Source organism: Osmia lignaria, chromosome 6 (assembly GCF_051020975.1).
Source record: "Osmia lignaria lignaria isolate PbOS001 chromosome 6, iyOsmLign1, whole genome shotgun sequence".
Classification (NCBI taxonomy): domain Eukaryota; kingdom Metazoa; phylum Arthropoda; class Insecta; order Hymenoptera; family Megachilidae; genus Osmia; species Osmia lignaria.
In genome coordinates this window covers 10,216,499-10,242,637 of record NC_135037.1, presented here as the reverse complement: position 1 = coordinate 10,242,637, position 26,139 = coordinate 10,216,499, and the positions used below count along the sequence as shown (strand labels likewise).

General features: G+C 45.2%; 2 protein-coding genes across 10 annotated transcripts; both read right to left on the bottom strand.

The window, feature by feature from the left end:
* Positions 1-201: 201 nt before the first annotated feature.
* Positions 202-23,016, bottom strand: LOC117607742 (signal-induced proliferation-associated 1-like protein 2). 8 transcript variants are annotated; one of them, XM_034331795.2, is made up of 18 exons: positions 22,984-23,016; positions 22,794-22,900; positions 22,577-22,706; positions 21,911-22,126; positions 21,687-21,821; positions 20,475-20,945; positions 6,366-6,558; positions 5,770-6,246; positions 5,458-5,706; positions 4,965-5,360; positions 4,677-4,888; positions 4,201-4,549; positions 3,878-4,112; positions 3,414-3,788; positions 3,051-3,317; positions 1,441-2,937; positions 1,155-1,370; positions 202-996 (listed from the first exon to the last, which is right to left on the bottom strand). In XM_034331795.2, exons 7-18 carry the CDS (start codon positions 6,547-6,549, stop codon positions 795-797), a joined length of 4,659 nt encoding a protein of 1,552 aa, XP_034187686.2. In that variant the 5' UTR covers positions 6,550-6,558; positions 20,475-20,945; positions 21,687-21,821; positions 21,911-22,126; positions 22,577-22,706; positions 22,794-22,900; positions 22,984-23,016; the 3' UTR covers positions 202-794. The 8 variants fall into 8 exon arrangements, 7 of the variants coding, with proteins under 7 accessions (XP_034187686.2, XP_076544918.1, XP_076544917.1 ...); XM_076688803.1 differs by lacking the exons at positions 22,577-22,706; positions 22,794-22,900; positions 22,984-23,016 and having other exon boundaries at positions 21,911-22,536; XM_076688802.1 differs by lacking the exons at positions 21,687-21,821; positions 21,911-22,126; positions 22,577-22,706; positions 22,794-22,900; positions 22,984-23,016 and having other exon boundaries at positions 20,475-21,651.
* A 3-nt stretch (positions 23,017-23,019) lies between these two features.
* Dbp21E2 (putative ATP-dependent RNA helicase Dbp21E2) lies at positions 23,020-25,389 on the bottom strand. 2 transcript variants are annotated; one of them, XM_034331815.2, is made up of 8 exons: positions 25,227-25,388; positions 24,930-25,151; positions 24,541-24,855; positions 24,206-24,463; positions 24,020-24,133; positions 23,544-23,935; positions 23,226-23,463; positions 23,020-23,156 (listed from the first exon to the last, which is right to left on the bottom strand). In XM_034331815.2, the coding sequence occupies exons 1-7, from the start codon at positions 25,296-25,298 to the stop codon at positions 23,229-23,231; spliced, it is 1,608 nt and encodes a 535-aa protein (XP_034187706.2). In that variant the 5' UTR covers positions 25,299-25,388; the 3' UTR covers positions 23,020-23,156; positions 23,226-23,228. The 2 variants fall into 2 exon arrangements, with proteins under 2 accessions (XP_034187706.2, XP_034187709.2); XM_034331818.2 differs by lacking the exon at positions 23,020-23,156 and having other exon boundaries at positions 23,300-23,463; positions 23,617-23,935; positions 25,227-25,389.
* Between the last annotated feature and the right edge of the window lie 750 nt (positions 25,390-26,139).

The window sequence follows — 26,139 nt, the reverse complement described above, 5'->3', positions numbered from 1 at the left end:
GATCTGACATGATACACGAATGCGGCTTTCCGTTGGTCTCGAACAGGAAAGAGTGGTAACCACGGCTAAACACTATTGTTAATCGATGCAGAACAGTGAGTTTTCAGGCGTCATGAGAATGTCTTGTTTTTTTTCCTGTGAATTATAATAAACTATTTTATTCTAATTGGTTGCATTGTATTACTTCCTATTGAAATCGAATTCTTTTTATTTTTTTTTTTTTTTTTTTTTTCATTTATTATCGATGTTACAGGAGATATTTTACGAGGAGAAATTAATTGTTTATCTCAACGGATGAACGAAAGTTTAATATCCCTCGCGTTTCGCTTAACAATACCCTGATGAATTATACAAAAACACGTAATAAATTACGGACGAAGTTAAAGTGATTCTTAAACAACTAGCAATATTTGGTCGTTTCAAAGTGAGACGTTGTTGCGATTAACGCGCATCGTTAACGAAACAATATTCCCCCGAATGAACAACAGCTACTATGTACCTTTTTCTTTTAATCTTGCACACGAATCACCGTCAACTTGTGCACGGGGAGTGTCACGATGGTAACTTGGACGATATCTTTACGACTTTAATCTAAAACAAAGTGTCTATTGTACAAAATATCGCGCAAACGATACGCGCGTCTCAAAATGCATGTACTTATCAATCGTGCGACCGGCGATCGCTTTAAATAATCTTTGATTCGCGCGTTGATCTGTCGAGGAAACGCGTAACTAATACTGCTCGCACAGAACGATCGAACGAGTAGTTACGAATCGTTCAGGGTAGGTATATACTTATTGGTGATCTATAGTTTGAAAAAACCATTCGGTGAAGCGTCTAAGTTGTTGGGCAGCCGCGTGGCTTTCGTCCTGTAGACGACGATTCTCGTCCCTCAGACGACGTACTTCGTCTTCCAAGGACAGCCTTCGACGCGTTTCTCTGGCTACCCTCAACTCGAGGGTGGACAAGTGAGATTGCAGATCCGAGACAGAATTTCTGAAACAAAGTAAAAGAAACGTCGTTTGAAATGTTTCGCGAGCCTAACTCCGTGTCGAGATAATATTCCGAAGAATCCGGCTGCGATTACGATTACGATTAGTCGATGATTTTTTTGCCAAGTGATAGGAGACGTGATAGTTCGGTTCGAAACTTACGCGATGGTATTGCAGCCATCGATTAATCTATCGTCAGACCAGTCTTGACCGTGCTGTTTCGATCTACCGTCCACGTGATGATTTTGCCAACAGTCCACGTCCGAGTCGTTGTGATTTTTCGTGTCTTTGATGGACGTCAGGTTGGTCGGTGCTTTGGAAATCGAATGAGGAGGTTTGGTAACGCGTGGCGATAATCTAAACAGAGCGTGCATCAAACTGCAATGGATTGTACGGAAGTAAAAATTGAACGATCGGATTTTCTATGTAGGTAGGTACCGGTCGTTACCTTTCTTCCTTCGATAATTTGTTTTCGCTCGGCGCGGGACTAGACGCTGTGCTCGCATTGGAGATGACCGTTGCCGGTCTGGCCATCGTGAGGATCACTTCCGATCCACCGTTTCCGTTCTCCTGTCCGTTCGCGGGCAAAACGGTGAGGGCGTTGCCGCTGCCGCCGCACAAATTCTCTCTCGATCTACATCGGTTTTGAATCTCGAGCATATTGTTGTTGATCTTGTTCGGATTTTGATTGCTGATCATTACGTTCCCGGTCGTGTTGTTGTTGTTTATTAATTGACCATCGTCCGCGATGTAATCGGGATTGATCAGCTTCATTAGGTCTTCTTGAAGCGTGCTGGACGTTAGATTCGCCGAGTTCCTGTGAGAATTACGAACACCTGGCTTCGGTCTCGGACTCTGATTCCTCGAGCTTCCACTCGAAGGAGTAAGATTTCCGCCGCGATGTTTGCCGGCTCTTCTCAATCGAGGCGACACGCTTCCGGAACCGTTCGATAATTCATCCTCGCTCGGTAGAGTGGTCGCTTCCGAGCAATTAGCGTCGGGAATTCTCACCTCTGGCGGTAAGCTGTTGGCGGCGAAATCTTTCGTTTGTCGATATTCCACGTTTATCTTGTGAGGCACTGGTCTTTCGGTGATGGTGGTCTTCAAGCAGGTTACCTTCTCGCCGACTTTAAACTCGTGCGGGAGTTCGTATCTAATAGATTCGCGTGTTTGTTCACCGTTGTCAACGTGTTTCCTTTCGTTGATCCCGTGTTGACATTCGATCTCGTATTTTGCGATTTCCATCTCGTACTTACTGTTTCTCCTTTCGTACACCTCCTCGGGATACTCGTAGTTTATCGGTCTCTTATCGTGCACTCGAATATCCTGCTCGTACTTATTCACCGCCGTCCTGTTGTCCATCATTTTTTCATCCTGCATTTCGTATTTCGGACTTCTATCCGCTTTTCCTTCGTACTCGAATTTCGATTGTTCGTACTCGTTGCATCTACCCAGATTGTTGTTACTGTTCGACTTTGGAAGACTGTAAGCCGCGTTTTGAGCCAACGGTAACGAGTTCGATGCGTTCAATTTCTGATGACCAATGTGATGGACATCGTTTTTATGGAGCTCCCTCTGGGAGGCGTACAAGTTTTCCTGCTTCATCTCGTACTTTTCCTTTTGAAGTTTCACGTAGTTGGATGTGACGTGATCTTGGTTTCGATGAACGTTATCCAATTGTCTTTGATAATTATCGTGCCTGGCGTTGTTCTCTTGTATCGTTTTCGAGGATACGTAATTACTCTCCTTCGCGTAGTGATCATGACCGTGATGTTTCAAATTCTCGGAGAACTGTTTGCTGCTCGCGTAGTGAGACTCTTTGTCCTTTTTTTGAGAGGACTTGGGAGTCACTATTTGATAAGATTGTCTGGCTGGAAGAGGCGGTGGAGGAGTACCGTCCGCGCGATGTCCGTTCTCTTGATCTTGAGGTTCTAGCAGTTCGTACCTGGGCAAGAAAAATCTTGTTCGTGATATTAAGTAAAAGGGGAGAACTGGAACAGAGCCCTCCTCGTTGCAAACAAAGAATCGAATAGAGCAGCCTTCGAATGATTTTCTTACCAGCGATCGTCGGTGCTACTGTGTCCGCTACTGCTGCTGGTCATGGTGCCCTCCATAGGGAAGCGTGGATCGTTGAACGACCTGGAGCTAGATCCGGTTCCGTAGCCAGAACTGTTGCTCGATCTCGGTGGACTGAAAGATCGCTCGTATCTCCTCTGGTGGGACATGGCTGTCTGCTGAGTCGGCGTATTGTCCGGACTAGTTACGTTCTCGTAGTCTCCCTCGTAGCTGCTCGATAAATACTGACAATTTTGCAGGGAACAACCTCTGTATGCGTGAACAAAGAAAGAAACAAACAAGAAATGTAAAAAAAAAGAGGAGAAGAACGTAGATCGATGCATCGTGGAAAGGCCTTCTAATTACCTTCTAGGATTACCATCGTTATTCGGCGGTATGACAGTGACCGTGACTTGTGCGCTCGTTTTCAACAGATCAACCATTTGATCGTGGCTCAAGGTGGATACTGCTACCTTGCAAATTTCAACCAGCCTAGAGCCTTGCCTCAATCCCGCTTGCCAAGAGAGGCCCATGCTTTCCACCTGCGTAACCACTCCGTCCGGTTGCACGTGAAAACCTAATTGCCCCAAGCTGTTTCTTTTCAAAGACAATTCCGTAGCGGGCGCCCCTTGAGTCACCGCTCTCAATCGCGCCACTATTTCCATCAGTTCGTCTCTGTCCCCGTAATCGCCGCGCACGTGAATCGTAATGCATTCCCCTTGATGATAGTATAATCTCAAACTGTAACAGAACGGATCGAATTAAGGTATTGCGAATCGAGTCTCTCTCCCTCTCTCGAGAGAAAGAAGGAGTAGGGAGCGACAAAGCACCTGTTCGTTTGGGCGTGCCATCCGAGTACGCTCGCGCAGGCAGTAACAAACACAATTTGTCTGGAATGTTCTTCGATTAGAACGACCGTGTCTATGCTGATCCCAAGGTAACAGTCGGTGTTCTGATTGCTGTCCTCCAGTATCACTTGCCAGCATATAGCGCCGCGTTGCGAGGCGTCGCAAGATAGTCTCGGTCGTACGGCCGTTTTCTTTTTGCTGCTGAACGGCAGCATGGCTGTGCGAAACAAATAATCGCCGTCGAGAAATAAGTACTACAGTTAAATCAAGCGAAAAGTGGGAGCGAAAAATGGTAGATAACTTACAAAATTTCTGCCCTGTATCCACGATCGTAGTGGACGAGTAGTTTGTCGCAAGATCTTTCAAATACTCTTGCCTGGTTCTGGTCGCCATCGTGGCAAATTTTTCCGATCTATGCGCAGCATTTTCGGCATTGATCACCTTAGCCAGAATAAATTCGGCAAAAGTCTTTCCCTTGGCGAACGTGGCACCCGGTGGAACAGGTGGCCCGAAAACGGGCACTTCCTTGCTCCTGGACACCGCCACGCTGTATTGAGTATTCTCGGAACACGGATCAACGGCTCTGACCACGATGAACACGTGTTGGAATTGCGAACGTATCCTTCGCGGGCTGAAGGGTAACGCGCCGGGTTCCTGTCGTGCATCGCGTTGAATAAATCTTTTGAAAAATAGACAAAACGCGAAATCTGTCGTTTCACGGAACGAGTCGATCGAGCAAAGAACCGTAAGGCGACGCGTCGACGGTACCGTGTCTGCATACCTGAAAAACTATCGTGACTATGTCGTTTCCGATGTGCCTCTTCCTCAACAGCTGTTGCCGATTGTTCGGTGTAAAGGGTAGCATGGTGGACACGTGAAACGTTACTTCCGCTCCTCGATGGGTCGCCGCGACCGCATGCGTACCCGTCGAGTCGGTTCTCGTATCCAGGCCAGCTTTGTAACCTTCGAATCCTCGCAGTCTTATTCTTTGGCCTGTCGCGAAATTGCACGTTTCAATTTCCCCCCAATCCTTCCCTTCCGTTTAAGACTTTACGTCGACGATGCTTACCGATAGCGTCGAGAAACTCGAGGAAAGCTGGTCCGGCGTGCTGATTGTTGTACATTTCTTCCTCGGTTCTTTGCCCGGATCTACAGTAGAGGACGCCAACTTTGTACCTATTGGAGAGTCCCTGTTCGTCCAATCTAGCCAGAGCTTCTTCGGCCGCGGCGGTGCCCAACCTGAGACAGCCCAATTGCACCTCTGGCGCTACAAGTTCCAACAGTTCTCTGGTCGGTAGTCTACCCTGAGGCCTTATTCCTAGAGCTTCCTCCGGTACCGAACCACGAAGAGTCAACAGTTCCGAAGTACGAACTATTATCCTGTATTGGTTCGCGTCCTTTCGAATACTGATAGCGACCGGACCCAATTGTTCGTCCATACCGAACCAGTTTTGATGTTCCCGGCCTGAAAAATCAAACGAAACAGACACGGGAAACGACTTTAGAAACGGTTCGATGCTCCGGGGGACATTTGATTGGCGTGGCAAGGTGCCATCGTTTACCGAGAAAGTATCTCCTGTAATAGTGAGCGCCCTCGTCGACGCTCTCGATCGGGAGAGGTCGTTTCTGCAACGGACAAGTGTACTTCCAGCTGGTTTCTCCAGGTGCCGGTTCCAAAACCGCGACGCCGTACGCCAAGAACGGTCTGTGAACACCGTTGCCTTGGGAGCATCGAGTTAGACCGACTTCTCGCTCTCCTTCGCCGCCGGTTTCGTTTCGGAAGAACGGACACGATTCTAACAACTCGTTACCTAAGAAGAACGCGTTCGAATCGGTAATGGACAATCGATTTGAAAATGAAGAAGCGTAGATACCTTTTCCATCCCCGACATCCTCCTCGGGCGTCTCGTCTGGGGTGGATGCCCTGAAGGAGCTCGCGGCAGAAGCTCCGGTCGCGGTGTTTCTTCTCCTAGCCAGCAGGATACCCCTCAGTTTCGCCGCGTAACCGAGATTCGCTGTGAGCGATTGGCAGTCGTAATGAGCGAACGCTCGCCTTCTGTGCCTCTCCTCGACATCGGCCGACAACACGGGGCTGCTACAGCTTTCCTCCATGGCCCGTGGCGGTTTCGCGCCCCACAGTCTGTTCAATTTCAATCGTAGTTTTGGACTGGAGCCGGCGGTCGGCCCGCAAACCTCGTCCGCGTCGACCGTTTGTCCGTCTGGAACGCGCCTCAGGTAATCCACGCCGACCGAATTTCGCTGATCCGATGCCGATGGTCTCAGGTCTTGGAGCATCGCGAACAAGTTCTCGCCAACCGTCACTGACTGAGCGGCTACCACGTCGATGCTTCCTGCGACCGAAAGCAACCGCGTGGCTCAACGAACTTATTCGTCTTCTTTCATTTTTTCTTTTTCTTTCACGCTACTCTCTCACCCTTGACGTTTCACCTACGACCGAAACAGCACCTACCGTGAGATCCATACTCCCGCCTTAGGGGAGTTTCTGGCACTCGAGAACCAGGGTCCGGACTGTGAGGAAGCTCCAGGCTGGAATTGGACCTGTGAAGGGCCAATCCACGACCCACCCGGTTACTTGGCCCTCCGCTGCCACCGCCGCCTCCACCGCCGCTGTGTATCGGTAGGCTCGCGATCATCTCTTCATTCTGTCGACAAGGAACAAACGACGGATTATTTTCAGCTACTGCCGAGCCACGAATAGCGTAGCTACTCGAGTAGCAATAAACAGAAGCGTGCAAAGTGGAACGGCTAATTAGAATTGTCCAGCCCTTCCCACTTGGTCGTAAGCACACGCCCCAACCGCGTCCCAAGGGTTTTCCGCGGTGTCACGCGGCTGCTCCTCTACGTCTACTCGGGTTCTAAACGTTGTCGACGACAACGGTTCGATAAAACCTTGTCGAAAAGTTCGTTTCGCCATTTTCTGTATACACTCGGCTTCTAATTGCCGTTTTCTTGAAACGAGAAAGAGGTAGTCAAGGATGAAAAAAGAGACTGAGAATGTTAATTAACCCGGCCTTAGATTCGGCGCACGAAGCGCGAAGCGTTTATTGTTGCCTGAAAGGCGATACGCGCGCGTATTCTTGGACGCACGAAGAAAACGGGACGCACGCCGTGCACCTGCTGCACGCTTCACGACTGACCGACCCTGTTTAACCCGTTCGTCGGATAAACACCTTTCCATCGCTCTTCTTAATGATTTCGCGGCTGTGAAATGACGCGAACTCGATTCCAGGACGCGTGTGTCCAAGATTAGCGAGTTGCGTAACAATAGATATGCACAAGAATGGCGGAAGCAATGAACCGAGGCAAACGGTGAATCGGGTCTTTACAGTCCCGTACCGTTGCTCGACTCGCATTTGGCGAGTCGAGTTCGGTGAATGGATGAATGGACGATTTTCCATTGTCGAGCTGGAACCGGTATCCCCGTGTACTCGTACGCGGCCGTCGTTCCAAGCCGAGATTAATCGGAGGCGCGCATTCGCCTGCCTGGAATAACGCGAACAACAAAGCTCGTCAGCTATATAAATAAATAAATAAATAAATAAATAAATACACTATCGAACGATCGAAAATGGAGTATCACTAAAACGACCAACGCGTCCGTCCCGAGGATGTTTCAATGATCATCGCTTTAATTGTATCGTTTGCATTCCGTCTGCTACGTCACGGTGGCTCACTTGCATACGTTCGACGTTCATGCACCGCGGCTCGCTTCGTTCAAGCAAGATTACACCGTGTGAAAGTTCTCAGAACGCAGTCTGGTAGATTCGCTCAGTCGGACGGGTGCTTCTTCAACAAGCGTCCAACTCTCTCCGCCAAGCGGTTCCAATTTCCAGCTCTACTTTCGAGGTCGACGTCAATGTCAACGGCAACGATACGACGAAGGTGTCGATCGGTTGATTTAGAATGAGATCCGAGAATGAATTACGTGATCGAGAAACGAGCGTTGATTCACAGCAGTGATCGCGATTTATCAAGGACGACGCGACGCGTCGATGACGCGTCCACCTACGAATAGGAAAACGAGGATCGTCTTTCGATCGCCCATTGGTCCGATAAAACGTTCCTTTTCGCGCGAATGACGCATCGTAGATCGTAGATCGCGTAACAATGGCAGGATACGCGATACTTTACGCGATCTAAGACGGTTTTCTTCGAAACGATCGGCTGATTACCGTTGCGCAAACAGAAAATCAGCGCGACGAATCGCGAGGCTGATTCTTGCGAACGATTAGAGGATCGAGACAGGTAGGAGAGACGAAACGGGTCTGAAATCCGGTCAGCCGTAAGGCTGCTGCCGTCACCGGAAGTCAACCGTGCTCCGACACGAGTACTCGCCTTCTTGCCTTTTCTACTACGCAGCGTGGATCGGTTCGAAGAAACTTTGCAAGCAAACTTTATCGATTATTACGAATGTAAGGAGCAGCGGTAGGTGAAGATGCAAGAATATTTTAGCGATCGCGAACGGTGAATGGAAGAAGAAGCAAAGGTTCTTCGGTGTCCGATGTATCGGATTCTCGGATCGTCATCGTCGGTGATCAGCAAGCGTGTCGTCAGAGTCGCGGTTAAACTCGTAGGTAGTGAACTTGTACGACGACTTTTCCGTACGTACACCTTGTGGGAACGTTCGAGGTGCGTGCAACCGCAGAAGCGTCCTTCTTTCGAATCGATAGGATCAGCGAATCTATCTCGAAAGTAAATTATCGATCAAAATCCTTTAAATTCCAGTGAAATATCTTTCGGTCGTTCTACGACGACAGGTTGCTCGAACGTTGGAAAAATTAAATTTAGTAAACTTACATAATTCGCACGGAGTTACGAGATGCTCAGATATAGCGCGATAAATTATTTTCATATCCTAAATCACGTTCATAAGTAACGCTATAACGATACCGTGATTTAATGAATTACACATTTTCCCTTATCGTTTTGTCGAGATAAGTTCGAATGAAACACAAGCGAAGACGATAACGAACGATGGCCAAAGATACCGGGGTGACGAGAGATCGTTACAAACGGAAACGATCGATTGCTACGATATGATATGTAGATATAGATCGATGAAGATTTTCTACAACTCACGAATAATCTGACGATCAAGATGACATCCGTTTGCGAAACGAGGCGTCGATCATCCGAACTAGTTATGTAAATGGCTTTGCATTCTTGAAACGATCTACGAGCGTATCGCGGTGTCGCATGTCGTTGCGTGTACAGTAAAGAATGCGTGCACATTGTGCGCCTCTCGATTCTTTCCTCGATTTTTCCTCTTCTCAAGAAGTTTTCTTCGAGAAGAGTAATGTTTACTTGAATATTAATCGATGTAAATGCAAATCTAAATTAGTTATACAAGCTTTAATGTTAATTTTATAAATTTTATTTCAGCTACTTTTCCTTTTTTTCGGAGCTCGCCTCGGACCCCCGAAATCTCAGGACCGGCCCTGCTTCGAGAAACGCGTTAGTAAGTTTCTGTCGAGTTTTCCGTCGCTGTGACTGCCTTTAAACACGACGAGCAAGAACGCGTTACAGCATGTTCTCTGTTGAACTTGCGTTTCTTTTCAACGAGGCTACACATACGCACACGCTCAGGATTTCTCCGACCTCTTTGTCAGCCCGTACGCGTTAATGTTTATTCGCGTGCGATGCGAACGTCGAGCAAACTGTTGGTAATATTTAACCGCGTTTTACGATAACGCAACAAACAAAGAGTTTCTTCTGCTATGGGAACGATCGACAATTGTTCCTTTTCTTTTTTCTTACGCCATTAAGCGAATTTTCCGACACGACGCGATGCGAGAAGGGAATCGCGCGCATTTTTCGCCGATCCCTCGAGCGTGAACGCGCGTTGCCGTATAAAGCATAGCAGGTCAGATAGAATATTATTTTGCCCCTTTCTGGCAGTGTAAACGAGGTTCCCGGTTGCCGTTGCAGCGAGAGATCGTAATAACATCGAGCACTACCGCCTCGTCCTGTAAAATACTAGTTTTTCTACCCGTTTCCGCCCGTTGATTGCAGCCACGATGCAACCGCCAGCCGCCTTCTATGCAATGAGCGAGCAATTATTTTTTCTAATTGTGCGAATTCATTGACTGAAAGAAAGTTACGTTGGCTTTCCTCTCCTCGACTAATATAACAGCCATTCGTTCGTAGATTCAACTCACCATTCTGCCAATGCTGATAACTGATAACGAAAGAGTTGCTTATCGTTGAAAATTCGTTACCATGCGACACGCGTTATCAATTAAATCCACCGTCGCGGTTCTTATTAGATAGGAAAAGGTTGTCCCTCGATATTTTTAAAAATAACTCGACGATTATTTTACCCAACTTACACCAATTTCAGGTATAAAATAAGACCACTTCGAAGGTAATAACGATACCTATTTCCTTATCAGTCCAGATTAAAAAATATCTAACTCCCGTATCGTACAAGCTAAAAGCGAAGAAAAAGAATTTGAACCTTGGAGAACGAACAACGAGAATCTTAATGACGAACGCATAACAAGCGAGTGTTTCTTTATCGGCAAAGTGCATTTCGAAGTAGCGGTGTCGCGTTGATAAGTCGTGAACGTGCTGGAACCTACGAACTAAACGATCAATCCGCGACAGGGAACCGACGAAAATGACTCGATGCCGCGTCAAACGCGATCTCGCGAGCTGGAAAAGCAAAGGAGAAGAAAATGGAAAAAGAAAAAGCGACCCGGGACAATGAACTCGCGACCGGTTTCCACGCGACTTTGTCGTTTTCCTACGGTAATGGTGATGGACAAGTTTAACGCTTTAATAAGGACGAGCACGGTTTGTAGAACACGCTTTTCTCCGATATTTAACACGTTCTGTTAAAAAACACAGAAGTGTTCGACTTTTTGTCGGTCTCTGTAGAAGCTCGCTAGTTGCGTTAATTGAGATTCAGTCAGGGAGCGGGGCTGTAATTCGTCGATTCAGACGGAAACAGCATCAATGATATCGTAGAGGCTTTCGGCTGCGAAGATTGGTATCTTAAATTATTCCGTTATCGTTTGGACAATATTAGCGAAATATTTGGATACGATTTTTGGTCTGAAGCGCCAAGTATGAGAAACCGAGGACCAAAAGTCGCGCATAGGAATCTAACTAAAGGCCCAAGTTAAAAGGAAAGAACGGTTGGAATTCGTTTCGCCTCGTTCGGCGATGCATCCCACTAAGCTTTCAGGAATGTACTCTCCGAAATTGGGACAATTGAGGAGGAATGCGGGAGCCGGTTGTCGGTTTGGTCGGGGACTATCCAGAGAGAGGAAGAGAGAGAGAGAGAGATTGGCTTTGCGTGGTGTGGTCTGAGATGGGATCCGAGGATCCAACGATCCAGCGATCCGGCACCAAGAAACGTCGTTTCGTTCCTTTTGTTCGTGAGTCATCGGGGTACCACGATGCCACGACGGGACGCGACGATGCGTTCGGTCAAAGCGACCCTCCTGTCATTCCAACCGTGCTTCGACCTCGCAACCCCGCTTCTTTCCTTACGTAACACGCCTGCCACGCCGTGCTTCGCGCTCTTCGCCTCCCTCCCTCCCACGCGCCTTTAAACACCTGACTGTCTACACTTAGATTTTCAAAATACCTTTTATTTTCAAAGAAATACCTGTTTGATCACGAGTCTGTTCCCTTCCTCATCTTCGCAACGAGCGGTTGCTTCATTTTCTCTTTCGCGAAGACAACGCGGCGCGAAACGTTTGAAGAACTCCACAAAATCGTTCACAATTTTAATCGACATCGACGTTCAGACCTTTCGTCGCGGTGTCCGTCGCTAAACTGACCGGCGCCGGTGTGCCAAACAACAGAATGTCTATGGTTAACAATAAGCAGAGAGTCGCGAGCGAATTTATACCATGAATGAACGTGTACGGACGTGTTTCGACCAAGGGATGCAGCCGAGCCCCTTCCCCGCTCTTTTCTATTCTTACACCCTTTATCGATCACGAGAAATAGCAACAAAAAGAAGAAACTCGAACGTTTTGATTTCGATGTTAATCGTGGCTTATCGGGACGAGGTTTGAAATCCATATTTGCCAATGGATGGAGAGCTTCCAACTTTGTTCCAGATTGCCACTGAATCGACAGACGGTTTCGATAAAATCGATCGATTTTCTCGTCGTACAACGATGCCATTGATGACTAAAGATAAAACGGTGAAGGAGCGACGATTTTGCTGTTTCTTTCAAAGTGACGAAGTAAGCGAACGATGCGTACGCGACGTGGCACGGTGCGTTGCGGCGATCGAAGGCCAGGTAAATTGCGAGACTTGCTTATAATAGATTCAACGATCGCGACGAACGTAAAGGTGTCGCGTTTGTTTGCATTTAGATGCGTTCAAACGCGTATTTTTTCTATCTTTCTTTTCGTTTCACTGTACGATTAGTTTACGGGTCACGTGTGTAAAGCGGTTGTTACGCAAGGCTGACGTATCGGGTCAACGACTTTCTTTTTCCTCGTACACCAGCGACCGAGAGGCTGGTATATTGAAACGGGGCTGGAGTAATTAATTGGGCGAGGATAATTAGCTAACCAATGTTAAGCATCGTTCGAGATTTTGCGCGATTACGCTTCGCTCTGAATAAATTCAGTGGGGATCGGGTTGATTCAAGAAAATTCAAGTTTCCACGTGATTCTCCTTAGAGAAAAGAGCGTTCAGGGTCGCGTAGGCCAGCGACCCAGTCTCTTTCGGAGCGATCAAAAACGGGATAAGCTTTGTCGGTGACATTTATGCGTGGGATTGTAACGCGTTCGTCGGTACCGAAGCGAGAAGAAACAAACTGGCGAAAGATAACGCACAAAGAGCTCGTTATACCTTCCTCGCTATCGCCTCTTCGCTCCTTCCTTCGTGACGGTGTAAGTACACGTTGGCCGTTCAAAAGTCAAAATATCGACAGGTATCAAGGAAGCGTAAATACCTCTCCTTTGCCTCGTTACCGGAGATCGCGAAACTACGAAATTTTCGCGAGAACCATGGGCAAATCTGAAGGATGCTCGAATGGTAACAGGACGAAAATCAGACTGAACAGACGCGGAGAGACGAGAAAGAAACGAAAGAGAGGAGTTCGGTTACGATGCGACTCAAAGGCTTGTTATCGAAGCAGCAAGAAGTTTTAAAGGGGGTACTAGGAAAGGCCGGCGGTATCTTTTATTTGGATCGCGCTTATCTTTTCGTTGACGCATCGCGCTGCTCCGTAATACTTTCCAACTTAGCCGCAGGTTTTAACTGTACATACAGCTTCGTGCTCGACTGATACGATTTCGAGAGCTAGATCAACGTTACAAAATCTCCTGCTCGCTTCGACTTTCACCTACAAATCGTACCTATAAAACGATGCAAGCGCGAGAAGCTTCGCGTCCATTCGCCTCTCTTAGAGGGACAAGTTTTAACGGGAAACGGTTTCAATTAAATCGAACGAGACACGCTCGTCTCGGTGCATTAGCATATTTATTAATCGACACAGGCGACCAAGCGTAGGAGCAGACGCGTGGATCGAAACCGATCCTTGACGCGGTTTTTCTCTCTCTCGTTCTCTCTGCAGGAGGTCCCGCGACTGCGACGACCACCGCGACGGCATTAGGATATAGTGATTACTAAATTCGAAAGATGCAACAGAACTAACTGCAAGAGAAGAAAAAACCCCCTTATCTGTTCCCATAAACAGTTTAGAAACTGAGAACTTGTATATAGAAGAATATTCGAGGGGTGTCGATCGAGACGTTCTCAGAAAGAAATGATAAATTACTTTTTGCCTCGCTACCACTTTTCAATTTCAATTTTCCTTTTGTTTCATTCGGTATACTCGACGATTTTGTTCTGATTGTTTCTATTCAGAGGGTAACGAAACCCCTCGCCTGTACCCTGTCGACGCGACCGTTTGTGCTCCATTAACAATGCAAATATTATAATAACGCAATGTTTCATCCGGTTAGACTTAAGCTACCGCACCTCTCGAGCTGTGCAACTTTTATTCAAAATTCCTTTCTCGAGCACAATATACGAGACGAGGAGGATTCAGGTTATACGCATGACCTGGCGACGCGACGGAAGCGGATATTCGAGATAGGTAAAACTCGAGTGAACACGGCATGGTAGAAGCGTAGGAATACGGGCACCAGCAGCGGGAACGCAAGTATGGCCAAGAACGTGGAGGGTGTTTATTTCGAGAGAAGATTAAGAGACCGGTCCCGTAGTACGATCCTGCTGCTCATCGACCACCGCGGTGCTCACTCGGATACGTACTTTTTAACGGTCCAAAACTATAAATACGTATGCGAGCACCGAAGCCTACGATTTCGGTAGGTACAACAAACCGAAACCTGTCTTTACTTATCATCCTCGTACTTCTGCGAAGCATCTCTCGTTTAGTCTCGATGTTATCTCGTTTCGAGTGATTCGTGACTGGCGGCAATCGGTTATCCCACGCGCTACCCACCGGCCACCGTTACCGACATTCCTCCATTACGGATTTCATTTTCTCTTCCGGCTCGAATTATGTCTCTTTTCTCTTTCTCTACACGCTGATTTGATATTCGCGAAGATACGAGTAGCGGATGTTTAGAAGATAAAGATCAGGGCGTCGTCGAATTTCGGCGACTCGGACGATTCGAGAGGAAGAAGGCTCGCTCTGCTTCCGATGGATCGATTTCAAAGGATTTCCGATACGAAACGCGATGCTTTCGATCGTTGACCCTTGTTGATGGAATCGAGAATCGTGAGGAGAAGTTGGCAGCCGTCCACGCAACGAGTCCGACACACGGTGAGCGTAACTTGTCCGAGACTCCAGCCTTTCGGTCGTTACCCTCGTTTCGCCGGTACCATTATTTTTTATGGAGAAACGTCCCACCGAACTCGCGACAACTCGTGAAACAATTCGGAAGGAACTAATTCAACTGCTAACGAACGATAAATGCGAATCGAATTGTAGCAGAGGTATCGATATACGGGCAAAAATGAATATGATCTTATTTCAACAACACGACGAGGGTCAAATAGTTTATTCTTCGTACTTCCTGGACCAAAAGGCATTCGTAACTCGATACGTGAACGTAAAGTGTTGAAACATAGATAAGGGTTATGCCTGGCACGAGGAATTTTGGTCATTAAACTACTTCCCAAAACCAATAAGAAGTAACGAATTCGCACCAACTTGTCGCGATGCGACCATCTATTTTCTCCTTTCCTTTTTACGGACTCCCGCTGAGAATCGAAGCGACTCGGGCTGCGTCGCAAACACAGCTATTCGTGTTTCGGTTTAAACGAGGGAGATTGGGATAATTTTCCAGCAGAAAGCGTTCTATTGTAACGATCGTTCAAGAAAAGCATCCCAGTTAAACGACGCTTCTTCGACCTGCGTTTACGAAAAGACGATTGTGTTTCGATACAATGCCAGCATGATCTGAACAAGGGAGAGCAAGATTAGGGCTCGGGGAATGTAGGAAACTATCCTCCTATTTTGGTGAAAGTTTCAAAGTTTTGGCCTAAACCGAATCGCGCGTTGCGACACATCGACCACTCTTCTACTTAATTGCTTCTCGTCCTCTAATTACGAGCAATGCTACCCCGACAGTCGCGTCGCGCCGAGTCGTTTTAGAGCTAACAGACGCGTTTCTCATCGACTATAATTTACGAGCATGCCGTTTCATATCTCTCGGCTACGCAACACCCTCTCGCTTTTTCTCCATCTCTCGTATCAATGGTAAGTAAACGCGTGAGACAGAAGTTAACCGAGTTGAAAATTTTCATGGGACGGGAAACTTGTTGCTTCGTCGAGCAAAAGCGAATGATGAATTTTCCAAATTTTCTAAAATACGCGACAATTGTTCACGCTCGAAAGGAAAAGAAGAAGCTAGTTTAGCTTTCCTTTCCCATCGAGATGATGAAATTTTGGCCGAGGATAAGATTCGCTGGTTGTTTTGTCGAAGCACGAAGCATGAAGCGAGGAGAGTGAGCGTCATCTGGTAAGGATTCTTTACGAGCCGTCCGTTTAGCGACAGTCTCTCTCAGCGGTGAAGAAGGTCGTGCCCTCGTTGCTTCTCGAGAGGATCGCAGCCACGGTCCTTTGTGCTGGCTCGGCCACGGAGAAAGGGACAGGGGAATAAACGCTGAGGGCGAGCTACGGCCCTGAGCACCGGAAGTCCTCCTCCCACCATCTTCCCGGCCTGTACCGTCCCTCCTCCTTCTCCTCCTATGCTTGCTTTCGTGCTTGCCTAACATACCTAACCCTCGTTCGATCCTGGCCGTGTGCGTTCCACGTCCACGCGATGTTTCTTTCGAAAAATTCAAGAAACGGAGTCGAATGGTTGAGAACTCGATCGAAATCGTTCATCTTCCCACGGGTGTAACGGCGGCCGCGTAATCGTTCTAGCGTGTTAAACCCCGAGGCTTCGTCCCGTGCCGTTTCGGGCTTTCCTCTTTCGTTACAATAAAGAGAGAAAAAAGAAACAGGGAAGAGGAGTAAAAACGCGAGAGACAGGAAGAACGGGCCAAGGATCACGGACAACGGCATCGACCGTTCGATACGGTTTCCTCGTGGATCCAGCAAGAGTGTAGAAAAGTGGTATCGCGGAAAAACGAAGGAAAAGGATGGCGCGGTGTGTCCGAGGATGCGTTACGCAAGGAAAACGACTTATTCATAGGCGTTCCGCTTGCAGGGCAACCGCTTCGCTTCCCTATCGGCTTACAGCGATCTTCCTGAGCATCGCTGGAACGACGAAACGTTCGACGTAACGATTCGTGTCCGGTACTCGATGCAACAGGGAACGCATAACGCTGCTCGTTTCGCGTAAATCGCCGTTTCGTGCCGTTTCGGAATCTACTCTCGTCCCGACTTCCTCTTATTGTACGCTTTCTATCTCGAACGGAAACGAACGATCGGAGGATACATGACTTCCACGAAATCGGTAAAATAGAGTCGCGAATATTTGCACCTGTTGCGTTTTCCTCCTCGGAGCTGGTACGCTTTGGCACAGATAACGTTATTGCGGCATCCAGTATTACACTCGAGTCGCCTCTCGGTGAAAGCTCGGGAGTACGCTTTGCTTTAATGTAACAACATTCTCACGATCAGTCCTAATTCGATCGGAGGTCGCTTAGAGAATCTTTATACCCTGACGAACGGCGTATTTTACGGCTAGGATTCTCGAGTGCATCCGCGGGTTTGTAGTACAAGTAGTACGAACGCGGTTGCATGCGAACAGAAAAGGAGAAGAGGAACTCGTATGTATATGTAGTAGGAGGAGGAGCGTGAGTTGTCGGTGAATGCTAAGAGTATTCGGAGGCAAAGTCGCGGACCAAGTCGACAGCGAAGAACGGGGAAAGGAGTTCGATGCTGCGAGGAGGAAGAGAGGAGGTCCCGAGATGCCGTTAGCCCGCAGAGTCACTCGGGGCAAGCCTAACCCAACCGAGAGAGAAGCGAGAGAAACGAGAAAAACGAGAACGAGCAGGACCGAGAGGGCTGGATTCTTCTTATTATTATTCTTCTTTCCACCGAGGGCGAACACCCGAACGCTACTGACCTAATACGGCTCCTTTTCTTCACCGGTCGAATCCCTCGACGAATCGAGACACCAGGTCACTCACGTGCCCGTGGAACCGAGAATCGTACTCGTGCCGATAGGAACGCGATCATCTTCCGATCTCCGTAAAACACGAGTCGAACTCGGTTTCCACTGTTACTTTCGTAACGAGTTAGCATGCAAGAAATGCGACTGGAACCGACGTATCCCTGGAAACTTACGAAACGCGAAGCAACCGATTCGACGAAAGGCAAATAATCAACGGACGAGTTCGACCAGTTCTTTTCTATTCCTTTCCATCTCTTTACACTTTTAATTAAACGGGAGAACGGCGATTTATAAATAATCCTGTATCGCGCTCTTGTCCCCGATCTAGCGTTTCGAGTACAACGATCTAAAGTATTTATAGAAGACGTTACTCGTGCTTCTCGAAGCCGGTCAATCGGATTTCACGGTAGGTTTCGGAATTAGCCGTACGCTCATGGTCGCGTAAGGAGGCGCGAAATCGAAGCAAACTTACCGGCAACGAGTCTCGCGTGCCAGGTGACGGTGTTTTCATGACGCCACTTACCTGTGACAAGTTCACCCGGTAGGCGGTTAAGCGACGAGTACCGAGGTGGATGTTTTTACAGTTAGCCACACGCTGTGCTATATAACAGTATATTCGCCGATTATTCTTCGCGAAAACCATTTATGTTCGTTAGCCTCTCGCGATCTCGCCGACCGAGATTTCATTTATTTGAAAATTATACAAATTCTATCGCTGATCGATCGTTGTCGCTTTCTAGTTTCACTTTCGTCGGGCAAACATTATCTTTCTATCGCGTCGATATAGGTATATTCAGGTGAAAAGAGAATAATTAGCCACGTCCGTTTATTTTCCTTTCGTCGGGCACGACAAACGGGATAAACTTGAAAGCTGAAACGAAAGGGCCGAGCCCCCGACGCGACGCGACGCTTGGACCCTGACGAACTTTATTCAGAGGTCAATCAACGCATCCGGCTCTAATTAATTGCCTTTGGTTGCTTTTAAAGAACCTGTATCCTGCCAAGCCGATGCTACACCATTACCAACGATAATTCGATTCCAGAGGGGAAGGTTATCGTCGCAGGAAACTGTTTTTCATTCTAGTCGATCGGAACGGAGAATTCTCGGTTGGAGCAGTTGTCGAAGCAACTGCGCTCGCAAAGGTTCCGTCTAACCATATGGTCAATCCTTTTCATCCTGCTGATCCGTTCGAACAAACACCGCGCAAGCTGTCGAAATTGCACGCGTTGCTAAGCAAAATCGTATCGTTCGCGTTTGCGACAACGAGAGATAGGTAGTAGTCTATGACGCGGGCATAAATTGGAGCAAGGTAGACGACGATCGAGCAGCAGACTTTATTTCCGAAGCGTATTCGGCCGTTTGTCGAGCGAATCGAGCCGAGTCCAGGCGAGACGGACAAAGTTGGTCGAGTTTACGAGCGTTTCTGTAGAACCGAGGCTGCTCGCTGGGTCGGCCGGTATATCGCTTAGGTATGCGCCTGCAGCTGTTCTAAAATTCCAGCCCCGGGACTGGCGTGCATTCTTCTTTCGTATTTTCGAATACCAGCCTCGTGCCTTTCACACGAGATCGACTTCGATTTTTCCCCTATTCTTTGACGAGTTATCGAATACACGACACGGTTTACAGATGGATATTTTCCTTGAAACTCATGCTAATAAACAAACTGTACGACGTACAACGAACGTGAACGAACAGAAAAGCGAGAAAAATAAGGTGGAATATTCGTGCAACGCGTTAAAGCTCGAGCGAGTCCGCGCCACCGCGACCCAACCACCGGAAGTAGGCGTAATAACCAACTCCTATTGCCTATACGTGCTGAGAATACAATAACATTACCCGCTACACGCAAACGTTTCTCTCTCCCTTACAACTGGCTGCATCGGGACCCAAGAATTCCACGCGACGCCTTTGTCGAATAGTTTTTCATTTTCTTCAGAAGCTTGCCAGACAGAAAAATAAACAGTACCCAAGACAATATCTGATATATACGATAATATAATAATACGTAATTAGGAAAGAAATAAAATTTGATCTATAGAGCTCGTCTTATGACAAAAGCGCTGATTTTGATTGGAGTAACTGGTAGAGCGATAAACGCGAGAAAGCCTAGTTATTTGTTGGCGATTTTGAAAAGTGAACGGAAGAGGAAGACGCGTACCTATGGACGGTTCGTTAACGAAGAGGCGCGTGAGCGGTGGGAACGGTAAACGTGTGCGATGCACGCGATCCATGCGATAATTTCAAATGACAAAATTCATCAGCTGAAACTGGAAATAAATAAAAAGATGCTTGTGAGGGTGAAAAGTACTAAAATATGGCGCGTGGATCGTCAACAAAACGTTGATGGTCACTGTCGACGGTTCCAATTTGCAATTTAAATTTCGATTGAACTTGAAGTTAAAGTTGAAAACGATCAAACTTCATTCTGGTTTAATTTATCGATTGTATCGTTTGAACATCGATCATCGAACAAACAAAGGATGTAGCATAGCGAAGAATTTGCGGACGATCGAGAGTTGATTTACAGGAAGTCGAGGAAAAGAATGCTGCATGCAGCGGCATGAATTCGCTCGTACTACGCGTCGTCGTCCAATGGACACCGGTGACCTTCACCTACCGGTATTCGTCGACATTAACCTAACTTTCTTACAGAATATGAATCGACTTTCGGAGCAGGATAAAACTGTTTCTTTCGACTCGCATGCGACAAATATCTACCCTTACATTTCGCTTATCGCAAGTGAATCGTACTTTCTTTCCTTTTCTGAGTAATAATTCTACGAATCGCGTTGCGATTATCGCACTCGATGTATTTTTCTAATCTTTCTATTCTTACCGATAAACGATAAATATCTGGGGAATACACAATAGGTAAGTTCTACCGTACTTACCAGCGCTAACGAAAGAACGAGTAATTTCATTCACAGAAACATACAAATGAAAACTATGATTAAATAGCAATATGTTGTTATAAGGAAAACTTACATTTTCAAGTTGCGACGATCGCCTCTGCCGCGGTACACAGAAGAGCGGCACGCCGCTTTCTCGCTTCCTCTCCAATATAGCGGCTTCCGGGTCCTTTTGCCAACACAAGATAAATTAAATCGGCCAACGGCACCACTCAATCACCGCGCACGTTTGATCCCGATCTACGGATTTTCCTGTAGCTACGATTCCCTTGTCGCGATACCACTGAATTCTCACACAACGATCAACCATCGATCCGTTACGATGTCGTTAAACGCTTTGTCCTGACTCATGCGATTCACCGTAGTAAACGGTCCAAACATGTGTGTTCCGTCGTTCATTCGTTCGACACAATCACTTTTGACAGAATTTATCGAACTTTGAAATTCTTCTGACTCCGATAGTGACACTTGATCTCTCGATGTTGATCAAACAGAGTGCGTAGCGTCGTTTCGATTACATCGCTACCTTTTTACCTAGTCGCTCCAACTACAACGGAAGGACAACGGTGTCGCGAGGCTTAGTTATATACTTGCTTCCAATGAATTATCATGCTTTTCCTTCGCGAGTATCGTCCGCGTGATTCAAAGGTATATTGCGTGTTAAACGATCGCTCGGACGACGAGCTGCATTTTTACGGGACCGACGTGTCCGCCTCTTTGAGAGGGTTCGTCAACCCGGACCTGGCGTGTCGATCGGTAACCTTTCTCGCGGTGATATCGAGACACGATTTTCAAACTGTTCCCGTACTTAACTGTATTACTCGCGGCAATGAGAACTCGGCTGGGTATAATCGTGAAGTAATTAGACGGAGAAATCGTGCGAATGATTGAAAGAACCGCGAAACGAGAAGAGACGCGATACCACGACGCTAACAGGTTGCGCGTCGCAGAAAGACTGACTCCGTTTCTATTAGAACCCTCACCGATTCCCCCCACCTCCCGTATTTACTTCCTCGCCATTCGCTCTACGATCCTATAGCGTTCGTCACGAGGTTGCATTACCGACGCTTCAGAACATTATGTTAAATTACCTGTATTTATTTTCTTTATCTTTTGTATCGTTGTTTACGTTACGTTCGATTGTCATAAATAATTCATTGGAATTCAAAGATGAATGAAAATCGTAAAGAAAAATTCTTTTTCGAGGGAACGATTTGAAAAACAAGTCGAATGCCGATTCGAAGACCTATTCGTAGCGTTTTAAACTTGACGCGATTTAAATCCTTACAATGCGCGTTCTGATCTGATTCCCTCTGACCGTAATTCGACGAATTAACTGTTCGGCATAGAGGTCAAACGTGACCGATTTTTCGCTAAGAATTCAGATTGAATTAGACCACCACGTTCGTTGTCTTCTCTGTTTCTAAGAGAAAGAAATGAAAGTAAGAAAGCGGACGGAAAGTAAAGCCGATTTATATTTTTCCTGTTAGTCGTATGAATAATTATACGTACCTTTCGTTTGAAGTAACGGAACTAATCCTCGAAAGGTACGCTGATCGTCCTTTGACAAGGATTCCTATATGGTTTGTGTATTCATCGCTGAAATTTCCTTGTCCTACATGACACGCAACTACCCACGTTAATTAGTCTATTTTCATTGTCTTTGACTCTGACTATTCATCGTATTTCCGTTTCCGCTTTCCTTTTGACGGTGGTGTAGTTTTTGCACTGTTCCACGAACGACAAGTTCAGGATTAATGTTCCAATTTTTTATCGAATACGTTGTTATTTAACCCTTTCGTTGCCACGCGAATTTTTCAACTTGCACCAGTGGGCCAGAAATTTCATATTAAAAATTTTGTGATGGCAACGGTACAATCTTGCCAATAGTCACCGATGACCACCATGGCCCAAATGAAAAGACAAGCGCCGGTCCCATGGGACCACCGTGGCAGCGAAAGGGTTAAATATTCTGAAATCTCGATGACATCGTATCGAAGGAAAGTTCGTTTCAGCGTTAGGCGTGAAAGAAAGAGTCTTCCATCTGAATCGTGCACGCACAGCGTTATCAACGCGATCGTGTGGCACACCCTTTTGCGGAAACACGAATAGCGGCATGCGAGGAGATTCGTAATTTCACTAAAACACAGTGCGAGTAATAAACTGGTCTAGACGTACGGTCTGCGTTACAGTAGTCCTGTTTGTCGTACGTAGGCGTTTAGCGTGGGAGTGTCGCCGGACATGACGGAACATCGAGTCGACGGATGGATGGAAACGTACGTGTGGGTCGTGGGCTTCCTTCCTCGAACTGAAAGTTTCCAATTCGAATTCTTAAACGATAAAAAAAAACTCGTTACGTCTCTAATCGTAAGGGTAAAAAATTCTTTTTACGAACATTGTTGTAAAAACACTATTTGATTCCGGCGATGATCGAATACTAGACCGCCATCCGCTTCGTGGCTCACATACTGGTGCGAAGCGATTGATTTGCAGTAAAAGTAACTTTAACAGAATTGGGACACAATATAGCAATTAAAAGTAGAAAACCCGAGTTTTAATTTATGGAACATGAATTCAAAGCTCACGCGATCAGTCGTTTAACGAAGTTGAAGGAAATTAAACAGATTTAAGGGCAACGACGTTCAGTCGATTCTTTGATCCTATCGAGAGTCGTTGCAAGGGCTTCTTCGAAGACTTTCTCGTATCGGTAAATTTGTTGGCGTTACACAGTTACAAGAAAAGCAAGCAACAGTAGCGTCTAAAAAGATGGTACATTTGTATGAAACGTCAATTATTTTTATTTATATACAATGTAGTAAATATTTACAGTTTAATATGGAACATTTTCAACGTCGTCCAAGTTTTCGATATTTTCCCCAATGTATTGGTCTTCTACCACTTGTTCATCTTTTTCATCCGTTTCGACCAGATTAAAGATAGGAATTGCTTTCATTTTTCTTACAGCCCTTTCAATTTTTTGAACCACGGCAATTTCTCCCGGTTTACTAATGAAATTCGTCACTCTACATTCGCCTCTTGTACCTACTCTACCGGTTCTGCCGCATCTAAATAAATTAGATACAATAAGATTATCGTCTGGATTTTAAGCACAACTTTTCTATTATTGATTATTTAAATTGCATACCTATGAACATAAACAGATGTATCGAGTGGGAAATCGTAATTTAAAATATGATTAACCATTATTGTGTCTAAACCTCTGGATCCGGCGTTCGTCGTTGTTAATACCCTTGTTTTGCCATTTAAAAATTCCCCATATTTTCCTTGTCGTACGTATAATGGCATATCACCGCTTAAATTTGTAGCCTCTATACCACACTCGCGCAAAAATATATGAAGCCAATAGGATGTACCGGTCTGATTGCTAAATATAATTACGGGTTGTTTATTCGATACTTTAGGTTTTATATATTTTAAAAGTTCCATTGGCTTTTGACTTGAACCTAATCTCATAAATTTTTGTGTGACCAATATTTTATGCAGATTTTTTGTTGTTACGTGTTGTAAAGATTTCAGCTGTAAACAAATTTCATCTAAATATGTAAATACATTAATACGTTAACAGTGCATTGCAAAATTAATTTGAATAAAGTTACTTACATTCACGATATGGCCCAAGACATTTTCCAATCGCCTGGGAATTGTCGCAGAGGCTAAAATAAGTTGAGCGCTATTCGGTAATCTATCTTCGGATTCTTCTTGACGGTAACCAATCTGCATGGATTAGAGCAAGCATTAATATATTTATTGATAGATATGTAAGGAATTAAACGCCTATTTTTTTACCGTTATTCTGCTTAAGAAAACTTTTAGTTTATCTTCAAATGTTACATGGAGTAGAGCATCAGCTTCATCTAACACGACAAATTTTACGAACTTGAGATTGTAAATTCTAACAGTAGTTAATTTACTAATAACACCAAAACTACAGACAAGAATGTCCACATCTCCAACAGGAGGATCCATCATCATTTTTTTAGTTCTTCCACCAGTTATGATTTTTGTATTAACACCAAGACATTTAGAGATCTTGATTAACTCGAGCTACGAAATAATACCTGTTTTGTTAATATATTGCTAGTATCAGAACAAATGTTCAAAATTAAGCTGTGATTACAAACCCCAATTTGTACTGCTAATTCTCTGGAAGGTGTCACGATTAAACCCAATGGACAATTGACATCCCTTTGCCCCATTTCTTTCCATCTCAAAACTTGCGTTATTAACGGTAAAACATAAGCTAGCGTTTTACCGCATCCCGTTTCTGCCGCTATTAGCGTATTATGACCATGAAGAATTGGTGGTATCGCTAAACTTTGAATCTCTAAAGGTTTTTCTATATTTAAAGTTTTTATATGTTTACATAAAGAAAGATCTAAATTAAAATCTTCAAATTGTTTAACGTTAGTTTCCTCGTCCGTTTCATTGTCGTTATTCTAAAAAACAAATTATGTTTATATTGATTGTACAAGAAATAAAACAGAAAGTATAGATTATAACTATAACATACAATGTCATAAGGATGTATGAAAAAATAATCGCCTCTGGAGCCTTTGTGGTTCCATGACTCGCTGGCTAATACTGGTTTCCATTTGTTATATTTATCGCCTTTGTAGAAATTGAAGTTTGGTCTTTTGCACGTTATTATCGGTATTCCTTTTTTCTTGCCTTCTTCCGGTTCATCTTCGACTGTCTTTCTTTTCGTTTTAGCCGTTCTAACCAGCGTTTTTACCTAAATTTAAATTTGTATAAGGTTAGGATAGGTTATAAAGTATCGAGCAAAGTGGAAAGACGATGGAATATTTACATGGTGACTTGAAAAGGTTTTAAATAACGTGTCAAAGTTCTTACGACTCAAATGAGAAAGTGGAAATAACATGTTAGACAAGTGTCTAAGAAAGAAAAGTTTATATTATATTCGACACCCGGCACTAATTTCGTACCACCGCCATTTTGAAGCTAACAGCTGTTTTATTTATATACGTAGGGGAAATGCTTTATGTCCCTAAATAAAGGGAATTGAGCAATGGTGCCAATTAGAAATTTTTTACTGTAACATGGTAACACAACTCACTAGATACCGACTAACACTAAAATTTACTTTTCTATTCCGATAATAGATGGCTATAGTATTTCTGTGTCTGCGATTCGAATAAAAAATATGAATTTAATTGCAGACCAACATTTATACTGTTAAAAAACTTAACAATCAAAAGCTGTACCTATTGTATGTAGGAAAAAATAAATAGAAATTTCATGCTAATACTCTTTTAATTATTGGAAACACTTGAAATACAACTCGTACATAATTTTCAACAAGATTCTCTAAGGAAAATTTAATATTTTCAAATTATATATAAGGAAGTTTTATACTTTTATGTATAAATGAACCTGCAAAACATTTCCACGATGCCCTTTCCTCATTTATTTGCCGACCAAAGATGCTATAACTTTCGGATTTAGTGCAGGATCCTGAAAAAAAGTTAAGTAATCTTGTTAAAATTATCAAGCGAATTTTGGAGTGGTTGAATAAGATCGAACTGAATATAAAATTAAATTACTGGATTTGGAGCAGCCATGGCTACTGCTAAATAAGTGAACATGCTTATCAGAGCAATTGCTGCACTTGTCAGGCTTCTCGAAACTTTCATGTTTTCTTTTTCTCTCTGTACTCTTATGAAATTTGAACGTTTTAGCGCGATTTATATTCCAAGACAAAC